The sequence below is a fragment of the Lepidochelys kempii genome, chromosome 3 (assembly GCF_965140265.1).
Source record: "Lepidochelys kempii isolate rLepKem1 chromosome 3, rLepKem1.hap2, whole genome shotgun sequence".
Taxonomy (NCBI): Eukaryota; Metazoa; Chordata; order Testudines; family Cheloniidae; genus Lepidochelys; species Lepidochelys kempii.
The window spans coordinates 28,888,698-28,903,948 of record NC_133258.1 but is presented as its reverse complement, the minus strand read 5'-3'; the positions used below and the strand labels follow the sequence as shown (position 1 = coordinate 28,903,948).

The 15,251-nt window shown below is 40.1% G+C and overlaps 1 protein-coding gene across 10 annotated transcripts in view; it reads left to right on the top strand.

Moving 5' to 3' along the window:
* GREB1 (growth regulating estrogen receptor binding 1) overlaps positions 1-15,251 on the top strand; it is a 175,708-nt gene that overhangs the window by 134,169 nt on the left and 26,288 nt on the right. For 8 of the 10 annotated variants that reach the window (XM_073335996.1, XM_073336003.1, XM_073335994.1 and 5 more), the window contains 7 exons: positions 1,811-2,003; positions 3,878-4,014; positions 5,430-5,769; positions 7,227-7,342; positions 8,045-8,244; positions 9,204-9,293; positions 12,548-13,161. In XM_073335996.1, coding sequence (XP_073192097.1) covers positions 1,811-2,003; positions 3,878-4,014; positions 5,430-5,769; positions 7,227-7,342; positions 8,045-8,244; positions 9,204-9,293; positions 12,548-13,161 — 1,690 coding nt within the window. Of the gene's footprint in view, positions 1-1,810; positions 2,004-3,877; positions 4,015-5,429; positions 5,770-7,226; positions 7,343-8,044; positions 8,245-9,203; positions 9,294-12,547; positions 13,162-15,251 lie in introns of those variants that run through there. The other 2 variants (XM_073336002.1, XM_073336005.1) reach the window with 2 other exon arrangements.

The following is a 15,251-nucleotide window of genomic DNA, read 5'->3' as shown; positions in this document are numbered from 1 at the left end:
GCTCCCAGCTCTTCAGCAACATGCCTGGAGGGGGGCCTTGAGAATCAGGGGGCATATTGCATTTGAGAAACACCAGAATGCTCTTACTGCAGGAATGTGTCGGTGTTTCTAAAATAAAAAAGATGGCATTTCACTTCTGGAAGGAATGTCAAGGTTTTGACAGTTTGTCCTGATTCAGGATGAACATTTTTCCAAAACATTGAAATTTTTCACAAAAGTGAAATTCAGTTTCCCTACCAGCTTATTATACCAATCATAATTTATTGGAGGATGGATGAGATCCCAGAGGACTAGAGGAAGGAAGACATAGCACTTACCTTTAAAAGGGGGAACAAAGATGATCCTGGGAATTATAGACCAGTCAGTCTAATGTTGATACCTGGAAAGATACTGGAGCAAATTATTAAACAAGCAATTTGTATGCACCTAAAGGATAATAGGGTCATAAGTAAGAGCCAATATGGATTTGTCAAGAACAAATGCATCACGAAAGGGTCTTCCTGGTGGCATTATATGGTTGTCACATTTGTTCTGTTTTATCGACACCTCCCATGTATTTGTTGACAGGGTTACTGGCTTAGTGGATGGGGGGAAGCTGTAGACTTGATATATCTTAATTTTAGTAAGGCTTTTGACACAATCCCACATGACATTCTTATAGGTAAACTAGGGAAATGGGCCTAGATGAAATTACTGTAAGATTGAAGTGCAAGTTGTTGAAAAACTATATTCAAAGAACAGTTATCAATGATTTGCTGTCAAATTGGGAGGACCTATATAGTGGGGTTCCCCAGAGGTCTGTCCTGAGTCCAGTACTAGTCAATATTTTGATGAATGACTTAGATAATGGAGTGGAGAGTATGCTTATAAAATTTTCAGATGACACCAAGCTGGTAGGGGTTGCAAGCACTTACAAGGACAGGTTTAGAATTCAAAATGATCTTGACAAATTGGAAAATTGGTCTGAAATCATCAGAATGAAATTTAATAAAAGCAAGTACAAACTACTTCACATAAGAAGGAAAAATCAAATTGAAAATAACTGGGTAGGCAGTAGTACCGCTGAAAAGGAACTGGAGGTTTATAGTGAATCACAAATTGAATATGAGTCAACAATGTGAAGCAGTTGCAAAAAGGGCAAATACCACCCTTGGGCATATAACAGGAGTGTCATATATAAGACATAGGAGGTAACTGTCCTGCTGTACTCAGCACTGGTGAGGCCTCAGATGGAGCATCGTGTCCAGTTTTGGGTGCCACACTTGAGAAAGATGTGGACAAAAGATGTGGACAAAAATAATTAAAAGTTTAGAAAACCTGGATTTTGAGGAAAGGTTAAAAAAACTGGACATGTTTAGCCTTGAGAAAAGGAGACTAGGTGGGACCTGATAGGTTTTCAAGGTCTTTAAACACATTAAGGGCTGTTATAAAGAGGACGGCACCTGACCACAGTCCCCAGAGGACCACATGGCTGTTGGCAATTGCTGTGGTGCCAGCCCCTTCTCAATCTCCTCGTGCAGTACGCTAGGGGCTGAGGGAAGTCTGCGATCACATCCCCTAGCCTGCAGTGTAATCCACCGTGCCAGGGAGTTTCCAGCTGAGGAGATATGAAGTTTGCTTCCCCCTTCCTTTGTGTCACTGGAGTGGTGTGCAAAGAGAGCAGAGTAAGCCCAAAGAATCCAGTCCCAAATTTCTTGTGGGTGGTTCACTGTGCTTTCGTGTCCAGGTTTGAGATGATGACATGCATGAATTTGTCACAAGTGTACATTTATACAAATCACTTTGGAGAGTTTGGCGTTTCTTTTTGCAGTGCTGTTCACAGCCTTTATCCTCAGGCGGAACCATCTGTGGGACTTGTTGATAGATTGTTGAACTGCAGAGAGGTGAAAGAAGCTCCCAACATTTTGACACTCCATGTGACTTCCTTCCCCTATGCTCTGCAGACACAGCATACTCACATCAGCCCGTACAATGAAATCCACTGGCCTTCGTCATATAGCAATGTAAGATGGATGTTTTCAGGATTTTGGGTTCATTCAGTAGCTATTTTACGTTTACATGTTCTGAAAAACACTGGAGACCACGTGCTTTTGTAAGCGAAATGATGAATAATGATGTCTGCGTCACTCCTCTCTCTCCTCTTCCTCATTCAGTCTGTAGATGTGTCTCTCTTATTCTTCCATCTCTTTTGTTCCCCTTCTGCCACTCACCTTCCTTCCATTTCTCCCCTTCCTTTCCCCAGTATCTATCAGTCCCTTTTCAGTCTATCCCCCATGCCTTTTCTCTTCCATACAGTCTGTCCCCTTCCAGTCCTCACCTCACTGTTTCTCCCTCCCAGTCTCCTTACCCTCCACCACAGGTTTTGATAGCTCGTGGAAGGAGCAGCCTGAAGAGAAGCACTGGTTCAGGAGCTGCTTAAAGAAGAGCCCTTGATATCCTTCCCCTACTGTCTGGCCCTTTTTCTTTCCTCCTCTCAGGGGAAACCTATTTCTATCTGCTCCCAATGAGAGGTGGTTGGCAGGACAGAACAGGGTAAGCTACCTGAAATGGCATGTGTGGCATTGCTATGCTGCATTGCAGCATGGCACAGCTATGGGAGACAGATGACCCTGAGGCGACCAGATGTCCTAGGAATCCAATGAAATTTGTTGAAGCCTCCAGTTTCAATAAAACCACTCAGGACATCTGGTAACTGTAAATGTATGTGGCGTTGGATCCTTAGCTACTGAGAATGGGGGGGGGGCTGTGCTTTTTGTAGTGATCCAAATTTTCTTCCCCACCCCCACTCTTTTTTGGTGAGCTACTCACACCACTAAGGTATGTCACATCTTCATACCTCACTTGCCTATGCCTAAAAGAAATGAAGGTGTTTATTTGCAGACCGGATCTTGAGGAGCATTTTGTTCCATCTCCATGAGCACTAATGTCATCATCCAGGTCTCTGGGCCATGCCTTTCTCTCTGGAGGGCTTCAATACCTTATTGGGTGGAAGAAGTCCTACGGTGTCATTCTGATGTCTAGTCTATTTAGGACAGAACTGATGTAACTGCCAGCTGTATTAAGCATCCATAAACTTTATGTAAATATTTGTTAACAATAATAAGTGGATTATAATATTGGGAGTGTGTGATCCTGAGTGCTCAGAGGAAGCTGCAAAGACCATGACTGCTCCCTCCACTGAAGGCATCTGCCTGCTTCTTACAAAGTGGTACTTACAATCATAGGTTCTAATCTTCATTGTTTTTGAATTCTGAGAAAGCAGGAGGCTCCTAAAAGTTTTTTTTATTAAATCTTCACCTTACCAAGAGATCATTGCATTTCCTCTCATGTATACATCTCACTGCGGTTTTCCATGCTTTTGGTACCTCTATCTTAGGCTTCATTTATATTCTCTACATGGGAATAACCAGAATGCGGTTCGTGTGTGCAAGGTGGACCAGTGAGAGTGCATTATACTAACTATCAGAAAAGTTCCCTAGCTGTTTTTCTGACATTTTTTTCAAGATTTTTTTCTTAAGACTTTTTTTTTTGGCTCATACTTTTACTGATGCTTGGAAAGATGATGTGTCAAGTAGTTCAGAACTGTGCAGTCTTTCTACTGTGCGCAAGATAAAAATACATATAAATCTACCCAGATCCTCAGCTTGAGTTAATTGTAAGTAAGCTTCACTGAAGTCATTGGAATGACACCAATTTAAACCTTCTGAGAATGACCTATTGTAAGTATGAATGTGTGTGTGCATGTATGTGGATTTTAGTGTGTGTATGTGTACGAGATATAAAGAATGTCTATATGTTGGTGATGGTAGATTGATGAATTATTTATAATTTATATATGTTTTTATCCTTAAATTGCCTGTTGCCTTATTTACTTTAGGGAATAGATCTATACCATGAAAACAAGAAATATTTTGGGTTGTCAGAATTCATTGAATCCACCCTTTCTGGACACAGCCTTCCGTTGCTTCGATATGACAGCTCTTTTGAAGCTATGGTCATGGCTTTAGGAAAAAGGTACAGTACATTCTTTGGTTTCAAGCATTATGAAATATGAGAGGTAGCATGGTCCAGTGGGTGAGATACTGGGCTGCAAGTCAGGAGACCTGGGTTCTTTCTGTTCCTAGCTTTGCCACCGACCCGTTGTGCGTCCTAGGGCAAATCACGTTACCTCTCTTTGCCTCCTTTTCTGCTTCTACCCTTTGTAAGTTGTTGTTATTTAGACTGGAAGCTATTCAGGACAGGGGCACTCTCTTGCTATGTGCACGCCTTCTAGCACAGTGAGACCCGGGTCTTGGTTGGGGCCTATAGGTGCTACAGAAATAATATTACAAGCAAATCTTGTGTTCAAAGTGAAATGTTAGAAATTAACTAACCCCCAGCCAATATTTTTTGACTGCTTCCCTGCTCTTACAGTAACTAACTTCATTAGCTTAATTAGTTTTATGTGTGAACTAACAGACCAAAATGTATGGGAATATCTGAAATATAGTACAACTGCCTTAATGGTCAAAAGTCGTGGGTTTAAACGCCTGCGTTGTAACCATCAGGAGTTTGCGTTCTGAGTTGCAGTATAATTTCTGTGCTTAGGCTCAGGTGTTATTCAGTCAATATTGGGAGTGTGATTCCATTCTGAATTTGGCTGGCTATCAAAAAACTGATTTTAACATAAAACATTTGTAAATATTTTAGTCAGACCACAAAGAGCAGGTGAGATTTCACTTTGGCTCATGGGGTTAAATCAATGAAAGACTCAGTTAGGGAGAATGCTGTAGAACATCATCAGAGCTTGAAAAAATGATGCCAGCTAGTTGATTTGCTCCATGTGGAGGGAGTCAGATTAAAAATGTGGTTACTCCAAGTATATAGCAATTGTTATTTAGGTATATTTTTGCTTGCACAAAAGTCCAGTAGGACTCCTTGGAGATGTTGGGGTGTGCAAGGAATAAAAGATTGAGAAAGCAGAACTTTGCAAAATTGTACTAATGACTGGGAGAATCTGTTTGTATTAGGGCTCAATCCAGCTCTTTCTATTGATTTTAGTAGTAGTTGAGTCAGATCTTTCATGAGTAAAGTGAGTAAAAAGCAGGGATAATGCACTATGAGGAGTACTTTGTTCATTTATATGGCAAGTGCATTTTAGTTTTGGTTAATACATAGTACTCTAGCAAATATCCAGTAGTATGTTTTGCAAATGTGATGAAGTCTTAATAATAACATGAGATAATATATACATCTATACTGAGAAGTGGAGAGATTGCACTATTGGTCTTGGAATTACAGGATCTGCAGATTAGCAGTGGGTCAATGAGGTTCTACTGTGTATTGGACATGATTTTTCACCTGGATTAAATTTTGAGTTTTAATAATTTTTACAAGGGTAGCATTCTCACTTTAATTTTAGGATTCTAATGCTTCACAATTTATTTCAGATTTCCCAGATTACACAGTGCAGTGATAAGGACATTTGTCCTTGTACAACATTACTCTGCAGCTATGATGGCAGTAAGTGGTCTGTCTCAGATGAAGAATTACACCTCAGTTGAAACTCTGGAAATCACCCAAAACCTTATAAACTCTTCAAGGCAATGCCCCAGTGGTCATGGCTTCATGGTGGTGTTAAGAATTCCTTGCATTCCATTGGCTGCTGTGGCGTATGAACGACTTTATCACGTAAGGGAAAGACTATCCCTCACAGATAATTTTGAAATCATCTTGGGAAATCCTAATTCTGGAATCACCATAGGGAAGCACTTTGTGGAGCAACTAAAGGTAACTTGCAGAATGACATTGCCTAAAAAGAATCTCTGAGGAGCAGTGCTTTCAGTGATGGGTGGTGATATAAAGGTTTTATTGGTATGAGATTTGGATGTTAGTGATGGAGATGGCTATTTCCCAGCAAAATTAAAATACCCTAAAGAGCCTGACTCCTATCTATCAGACACATCCATCTGTCATTCCTATAGCCAGCTTCTGATGGCTGCACAGGAGGGCCTTTACAAACGTGAATAGAACTCCCAACCACCAACAGCGTCAGCCCCAATCAGCTTCATTGCACTGGACTGGGGCATCAATGAATCAGAGTGGTGGTAAAAGACCAAGTGAAAATGAAAGCTACTTTTGGTTTGGAAAAACCGTTACCAGAGCAGTGAGGTTTCCCCTTGTGAGCAAACCTCAGTGACCAGTTTGGAATTGAATTGCACAGCCTACCATGCATAAAGGCTTTGAATCAGTACACCTACCCACAGGTTTCTGATTGGTCCAGGTTTTCCAAGCATGGTGCCTAATGTTTTCTGGACCTTATGTGATTTTGTGATGAAAATGCTGGAAATAATAGATTAATAGATTTTTAAGGTGAGAAAGGACCAGTATAATCACATAGTCTGACCTCAAGCATAACACAAGTTGAAGTCCACAGACACTACCCCACTGAGTACAAATGCTATCACCACATATTAAAACAAAAATATGTGTATTCTCTAAGTTAGGACTGTTCTTACATTCTGAGTCTGATTCCTGTTGTCTATCTACTTAGCTCAACCAAGCTGAGGAAGAGGGCCTGATTTTGAACTCATTCTGTTATAAATCAGGAATAACTCCATACTGCAAAGCTGATATAAGTGAATTCAGAATCACATGCCATGTTGTCTTAGGTGTCTTGTGCAGCACTGCATATCCTGTTGGTGCTTAATGAATAAATAAGGACCAGATAGTAATACCCTTGCTCCCACTGAGTAGTACCTTACTCATCAAGAAATCTCATCAACTAGGTACTAAACAGTGTGAATAAAGGTATCATCCAGTGGGCATGATTATCAAAGGGAAACTGACAGCTGTGGTTAGAAGACTGGACCAACAAAGGAAAACCTTTAGAGTGAGTAACTCTGCTTTCTGTCTTTGAAGATCAAGCTATACATCTTCACAATGGTTTCTCATGTTTCCTGGTGGAGCATTTGGATCTATATTTAGCCACTTATGGTAACAATTCATTAGAGTTCTGAGATATAGTCATATTATGGGGCTGTTTATTATTGATATAAAACTTCTGAAAGAAGATAAAACCATTTTGCAACTCAGGACCTTTCAATTTCGGGCCTGATCCTGCAATGACTTCTCTTGTGGAATATCTGCAGAATTAGGTCCATACAATAGACAATAAATCATTAGTTTCTTCATTCTTAATTGTGGCATATAAATATGCCCACCAATGTTTTTATATTCTGTGACAGATATGGCAGAAAATTGAAGATGTGGAGTGGAGGCCACAGACCTATTTGGAATTAGAAGGTCTGCCTTGCATATTAATATTTAGTGGAATGGACCCTCAAGGGGAAGCCTTGCCAAGGTAGGAAGGAAATACTGACAAATATTTCCACGATATTTGTTCATTCCCAATGGTTCACAACTTCGTTTTTCTCTGCACCCTTCAAATGGCTGAAAAATCATTCTGTGACCTGCTGTGTCCCATAATCCTTTGCGGGTGCAAAGGCGGGTGAAATTTGAGTGACAGGATGATTTTTGATAGTTTCTATATCAAAAAAGTGGAACATTTGTGGTGTAGTAGGATGGTGGTAATGGTTGTGAGGCTGAGCTGTGGGGTGCAGTCTTTCATTTTCATAACATTCCCAATTATTCCTGTTTTATAGATGAGGAAACCAAGACACAAAAAGATCCCACTAACCCTTGATGTAGGTAGGTGCAACTCCCATTAACATCGGTGTTGTGCCTGCTTATGAATTAGTCCAAAGAGGTTAAGTGACATCCCTAGAGTAGAGAGGAAGTAAGTGTCAGAGCCAGGATTAGAACTCTGAAGAATCTGTCTCCTAAATGTATGCCTAATGCATTAGATTATACTGCTTCAAGTAATAATAATGAAACAATATAGTGCTGAATTTACTGAAAGACAGTGACCACTTCATATCATTTTGTTCTATCTCACACATCAGTTAAGTAGGCAATAACAAAATTCCTCATTGACTGTGTTTGCAAAAGAAATAAAGGTGTGGAATACATTAAATTTTCATAGTATCTTTTGGTTTCGTTCCAGATCACTGAGATATTGTGACCTACGTTTAATAAATTCCTCTTGCTTAGTAAGGACAGCTTTGGAGCAAGAGCTTGGCTTGGCAGCATACTTTGTTAGCTCTGAAATCCACATGGAGAAGGTGGTCGTGAATGATGTGTTGGAGAGTGATCCAGAGAAACTGAGCAGTACTGATAATGAAGATGAAGAAATAGTGACAGAAGGTAAATGAACCTGTGTAGTGCCAGTTCTCTTAAAATGTATTCAAACAGCAATTGTGTATTAAATACTAATACCATAAATTTCAGCTAGTGGGATGTACATTAGCCTTTAAGAGTGCAAAGCAAACTGTCAAAAGGAAGGGAACAGTAAATACATGAGTATACAGCGATTAGTAGCACAGGGTGCTGTAAAAGACTGGGAGACATTATTTGAATTTACAGTGGTGGTTTGTGTACTTTTGGAATTAAACTTATCAAATAATGTTAATTGTACTTACTATATATTGTGTCTTACAGCTGAGGAATGCAAAGAATTTTATTAACATTAATTAGTTGAACTTCAGAACCCTTGAAAAGTCATTATTTTACCCATTTTACAGATGGGAGCACTGAAGCACAGAGAGGAAAAGTGATTGCTCAAGGTCACATTGAAGGGACTGCTCAGCTGAATAAGGGTGGCAGAATAGGGGCCAAAATTAACAGAAAGATGTACTGTGACCAGCAGCTTTGAGAGGGGGATGAAATTATATTGTTATCAAAGGAAAAGGTACAGTCTGATCCTGAAGCTGGTTTCGCATCCCATTTTAAGGGTGGTCACCTGGTAGTACTAACATAGGGGCTACTGTGTCACACATCCTCCATGCTGCTGGGATAGCAAAGAAGAGGAGGCATGACTAGCAAAGAGGGAATGGGGCTGAGATACCTCTGCACTATGCCAGCTCTTGGCTGCATTTCTGACTCTCAGAGGCTGTTGCAACTCAGCCAAAGTTAAAACAGCCCTTAGGCTGCTCCACCATAGCCTAGGAAGAATGGCCACACTCAGAACAGCACCTGAATCCAGGCACCTAGATGACTTTTAAGCCACTTTTGCCCAGCATCCCTTCACTTTATGCACTTTGGCCATAGCCGAGAATTGGTCTTTAGAATTTTAATTCTCCTCCATCCTCCCTCTTATGAAACAGGCTCCACTTCAGAAAAGAGAAGTCCTGTCAAAAGAGAGAGATCACACTCCCATGACTCTGCATCTTCATCTCTCTCTTCAAAAGCTTCAAGTAAGACTTTATGATAATCTTTCTCAAGTGGTATTTAGGATGTAAAAGCAGCAATTCATTTAGCCTGGCAAATGAAGAATAAAAGACACAAATCATTAGGTTTTTGGCAAAACCTGTTTTAATGAACTTGCTAACGATTAAATTAAAAAAAAATCTGAGCTTTCAAGAATCGTACCTCTGAGATCAAAAATAAAGAGATTGCCTCATGCTTGCTCCATGAACGCATAGGCCATTGTACTTATCTCTGAGTGGGGTCACTGTATTATACAATAGTACCATATCAACAGAAATGTTCTTTAATATTTTTATGACAGGTACCAGATGCAGAGCCTCAGCTGGTGCAAATTGTCAGAGCTCCATTTGAAATCAGTGGACTCATGACAACTCACACCAGCTGAGGACCTGCCTCTGTATTTTCAAAGGACCTTCCTAAATTTTGCCTGAAAAAATGTTCATGAACTTTTTTGGGGGGGGCACTAGAATGTGTGCTCACAAATTTTAGAGTGTAGAGTGTTTCTTTTAGAAATGTTTGTGTTTTGTCAATACTTTGCCCTGTACATTGAATATGTATTATTTCTTCCTAATCTGAAATTTGTTTAAGAACAGACCATTAAAGTTTTACTTCTGGGGAATTCTGCAACAAAAATATTAAAAATTCTGCACACGATATTTTAAAATTCTGTATAATTTATTTGTCAATATAGTCATGCCAGTTTCAATTATTTTGGTACTTTATTTCAAAATACCTGTCAGAAAGTGTGTTTGTAACCATACAGGCAAAATAAGATTCAGGAAATGTTTCTTGAAAATAGATTCCTTACTAGGCATATTAACACAGAACTTTGAGTCATAATTAATTTAAACTATAGTATAGAAATGTATTTCCCACGCCACTCAGAAACAGTGCAAAGGCTTGGGGGAGTCAGGGGTAATGGAGGAGCTGAGGGAAAGGGAATTAATTTCTGGCAGTCTGGGAGTGAACCTGGAGGGTTGTTGGATGTGAATGGGAGAAGTATGGAAGTTTTTTTTGCAGGGGTGAGGGTGGGGAAAGGGATTGTTAGGGAGTTGGGGACCATCTCCCATGCAGACCCTGGCTGACCCCTAGCCTTTCCCATTCATTCAGGCATATCTGCCCTGTCCCTGTCTTTCCCTGCACCCTGCTTCCCGCAGTCCACATGTGTCCCTACAGCGGCAGCCCACTCCCATTTGGTCCCTGGCTCAGTGCTGTCACCCCACTAGCTCTTGTGCCCCTACCCTAGTCTGTCCCTCCCAATAGCTCTTCTGAACCCCAGGTATGTCGCTGTGAGAAAATCAGCCTCTGCCCTCAACCTCTCTGTGGCTGGCTGTTCTGGCTCATGAGCTGTCTGCCCTCTGTTCTGATGCCACAACAGCCCCTGGTGGGCGAAAGGTGTAATTGCAGTGGCTCCCTGGCAGAATGTTTTACGGTATTCTGTGGCGAGAAAAAACGCTGTGGGGGAACATGAATTTGGCATGTGTGCAGTGGTGCAGAATTCCCCCAGGAGTAAAAGTTTTTGAAGCAATGTCAGGAGGTACTAAAAAATTTAAATTTGTATGATGATTTTTTTTATGGGCAGAGACTAATGGAACAGAACAAAAATGTGCAATATGCATTGTATCATACTTCAGTAAAAATATATAAATGTTTATGTAGAGGGTCACAATTTCATAGAATGTCACAAAACATGTTATGTTGCATTAGCTGTAAAATTAAATGTTCCAAGTTATTTCCAAATAATTATTGTTCACACCACAGCTATGAGTATTCTGACTGTGAATTCTTTTGCCACAAGGCACAGTTGCCATTACAAATGGAAAAGCACCAAAAGGTTTGGATAAGCCCCCCCCTGAACATTTTTACTTTTTGACATGTATACTGTTCTTCAAAGTCAGGTTGCTGATCTCTTCTGCGCTGCCCTAGGATGACACTTGTGGCTTTGTTGGCCTGAATCTGTTTGCTAAAGAAAATCTCTTTGGCCAGTTCTTGCACGTGGATATGGGTCTTTGGCATGTTGTCACAGTAGTACTAAGTCCAAAATGTATTCACATTGTTGGTGACATTTTTATCGTTGTTATTCTGATATTGGTTGCTTTGGAGTATGCAGTTGGGCTGTCTCTTCCTGTTTCATGGTGACAGAGCAGGTGAGCATCCCTCATATGTGTTTGTGGAAAAATAGAAAGTCAAGAAAGGAACCACAGTATGTAACTATTGCACATCACTTTTGGATCTCCCAGAAACTATGGAGTTCACACTTAGCAGGTCCCCCATAGCTAGTCATGACAGAGGGTGTTGTGGAGTAGGGTCTGGTGTAAGGGAGCATGATCTGTGAATTTTATTGTGAACACTCCCCAACTTTGTTGATCCATGTCTCATGGAGATTGCATCTATCTTTGATAGGCATAATCTGTGGAGTTCCTGCATGATGTCATAGGCATCTAGGCAGTGGGTTTATGGGAACTCTGGTTTTGGAGTGTGAATTGTATAACAGCTTTCTTGGAAATTGGTGCATGCCCTGAATTAGATGGTTGAAGTCTACTTGACTTTATGAGATTGTTTGTTTATATCAGTGCTGACAATCATTTTTTTCTTTTCTTTTTTTTTTGTTGCTTGCGGGGAGAGTCCAATAAGTGCTATGGAGATCAGTGCCTCAGCAAACTGGCTATTTTGAAAGGCTGATCTGAGAACTGCTGATCATTTGCATCTCCCTTTTGAAATCTTTGAGAGTTGCAGGTGCTCAGCAACTCTTAGAATCAGGGCCTCACCTTCCAGGATGCTGATAAGTGTAATGTTAATGGGATTCCGGTAGAACATTTAGGATCAAAATCATGCCTACATTAAAACTGTTATAGTTGTATGTATGGTGGGGGAAATAACCTGTGACAAATAAATTTAAAAAAAAAAAATTTTTAAACATTTCTCGAAGAAATGGAAAATTTAACAACCATAAGGCTCAGTGCTGAAATTAGTGGGAACTTTGCCATGGATTTTAGTATTCCAAATTCGCATGGGCTTATTCACACAAATACTCCCATTAGTTTCAATAAGGCTACCTGTGTGAGTTAGGTGAACACAATTTGGCCCAACAGGAGCAGGCCTGGACTCACAGCTTTTGATGTCTGCATTATATCTTGTTTACTGTGGTTTGACAATGAAAAGTGTAATAGAAATGTTGTGGTTCAAGGTAGTTGCTGAAGAATCACATTACCTCATGTTGAAATACAGATTTTGTTTTTAGGTGCAGCATTCTGCATGGAATCATCTCCTCCTTTAGCAACACCAGGAGACATAGCAAAGTCACCCCACCTAGTCCTAAGCAGCAGTACTGAAGAGAACACACAGAACTGTGAAAGGCAAAGGCAGAAGGTAGAAAAGGGGGCGCAAACAGTGATCAGCAAGCACTTGCCAGTTGCAGCTGAACAGCTGGATTCAAAACAGAACATAAAAAGTGCCCAAATTTCCATCAACTCATCATCATCACCTTTCTCCTCTTCTTCCTCTTCCTCTGCACCTACTCACAACTCCTTCATCATGCAGACATCTCAGTGCTCCATGACTAAAGCATCAAAACAGCCCCCCATTGTTTTCCTGCCTAAGCTGGTGTATGACATTATTACTTCTACTGACAGCAGCGGACTTCCCAAGTCCTCTTCCCTCTTGCCTTATCATTCTGTGATGTGGGCGAGTTCTTTCCGCCCTGTCATGAGTAAAATGATGACCTGCACGGAACAGTCTCTATACTATCGCCAGTGGACAGTTCCCAAGCCAATCCATATGGACTACAATAATAGAAATGAGGGCAGAATGGACACCTTTCACCCAAGGAGGCTGCTGCTGAGTGGGCCACCTCAGGTGTGTAATAAGAATAGGGTATTATTATTGTTTTATTTTGATTAATTTTGTCTTCATCTCATTAAGCGCTAGGTTAATGAGATTATTATTCATACCTAATTGATTTTTTTCACTGGTGAAAAATAACCTCTCTTCTATGTTTTTATTACTGTATCCACCTTAGTTAAATAATCTTCCTCTCCTCACTGTTAACTTGAGGCAAGGACAATTAAGTTGTAGTGATATCTTTTTTTGTTGTCAATCTTTATACAATTAGTGTTGTGTTTTAAGGAAATGATGGTCTTTTTTTCTTTGAAAATACATTTTACACACCGCGCTGTCCCTTGCAGCTTGTTACAGACTAATAGGAGTTACATTTTAAATAAAGTTTGAATAGCCACACAGGGTCTATTTCTTATGGTCAAGCTGATTAGGGTGTGAAGTTGGCAGATTCAGCCACTTCCATCATGGTTTGCAGAGAAATAGAAGTTGTTGCAAATACAAGAGGGACTGATCCACTTCAACAGAGACAGCTGAACTTCTGGCCCAAGTTTTCAAATGACTTTGTAAGGACACTTGGAAGTAGGTAAAGACCTCAGGGAGCCTTTTTCCTCTTAAGTGCCTGAAAAATATTTAGCATGAGCATGGTGTCTCTTCAATTCAATGCACATACTAGATACTAAATGTTCTGATGTTCCACTGAAGTTTTATGCAACATGCCAGGCATGGGGGAAACACCACAGCCGCAGAGAGAATATTGCATACAGCCCTCAGAAATTAGAAATAAATCCAAACTAAGGCAAAGACTTAGATTTCCAGTTTTTGTAACATTCACCCACTGACTAAAACCGGAGAAAGCCAGAGTTCAATCTTCCACTCACTCTTCTGTACGTGTGTATTGCAGAGGTCTCAGTATAGAAAAGACCACATTCTGCTCCCAGTTTAATAAGTGCAATGCATTGAAATAGATGGTGTCACACTGGGGTAAGTAAGAGTACAAATTGACTCTATCTATTTGCGTATGTAGGCACTTGCAAGTGCTGCTATAAATGTATAGAGGGTATCAGATAGATCACTGAAGAACATCTCTTCACTGCTCTCCATCTCCATGATCAAAACTCTCAGTGTTTGCTGTGGATTAAGATATAAGTGTTCAAAAGAGATGAATGTGTGGTAAACACAGACAAGGTGAAAACTGATATATTGTGCAACAGATAGCTAGTATGTTTCCACATCCAAGAAAAACATACATTGATGTAATTTTGGTTGGAATTTTGCATGCCTAAAAATCAAGAAGTTCAAAGTTATGGTTCCCAAAGCTACAATAAGGGTACAAAATAACCCATATGTAGTAGTTCATATTACTATGGCATTAATTTGGCCGTACGATAACTGATTTCTGCCCACAGACGTATGCTTGTGGTTCTCAACAAAGTCAATGGGAGTCCTGTATTCATCTGAGGACAGAACTTGGTCCTTAACACACATATGCTATGTGTCATTGGCCAAGTATATGCAGAAAATATAGTCTGCTTATTTATTCATTTGTCTGCTTCTTGGGGCAGGAGTGCAAGCCTGATTTTGAGGGATTAAGTGGTACATAGGACTCAGGTTGACCCTCAGCACAGAGGTGAATTTCACCTCAGAAGAACACTGTCTGTTCTACAACTCCATCTCTTCTCTGACTGTCTCCAGAACAAAGGTTCTGACCTACAATTTCCAATTGAATTTAATGAGAGTTGGATCAGGTCCTAAAAATATTCTCAATGCATGTATTTATTGCATACTCACCAGTTCTTCCTGATTACACACCTGTTTCATACTGAATGTTTTATGGAGGAAATCAGGAATTAAATGTTTCATTTTATTAAATGTTTCATTTTTAGGGGTATATTCTCATTTTAGTATGTTGGGGAACATGGCTGGGCTGCTTAGCTCCATTTAATGTCTAAACCCCAAACATATTAAAGGGAATATATTCTAAAAAACCCCAAAACAGTTAAAGTATGTTGGTTGTTTTGGGCTTAATGTACGGTAGTATGTTGTCTATTCTAATGGAAAGGTGAAAGAAAACATATAGCAAATGTGAGCTCCTGTCTCACTTTAGAAAT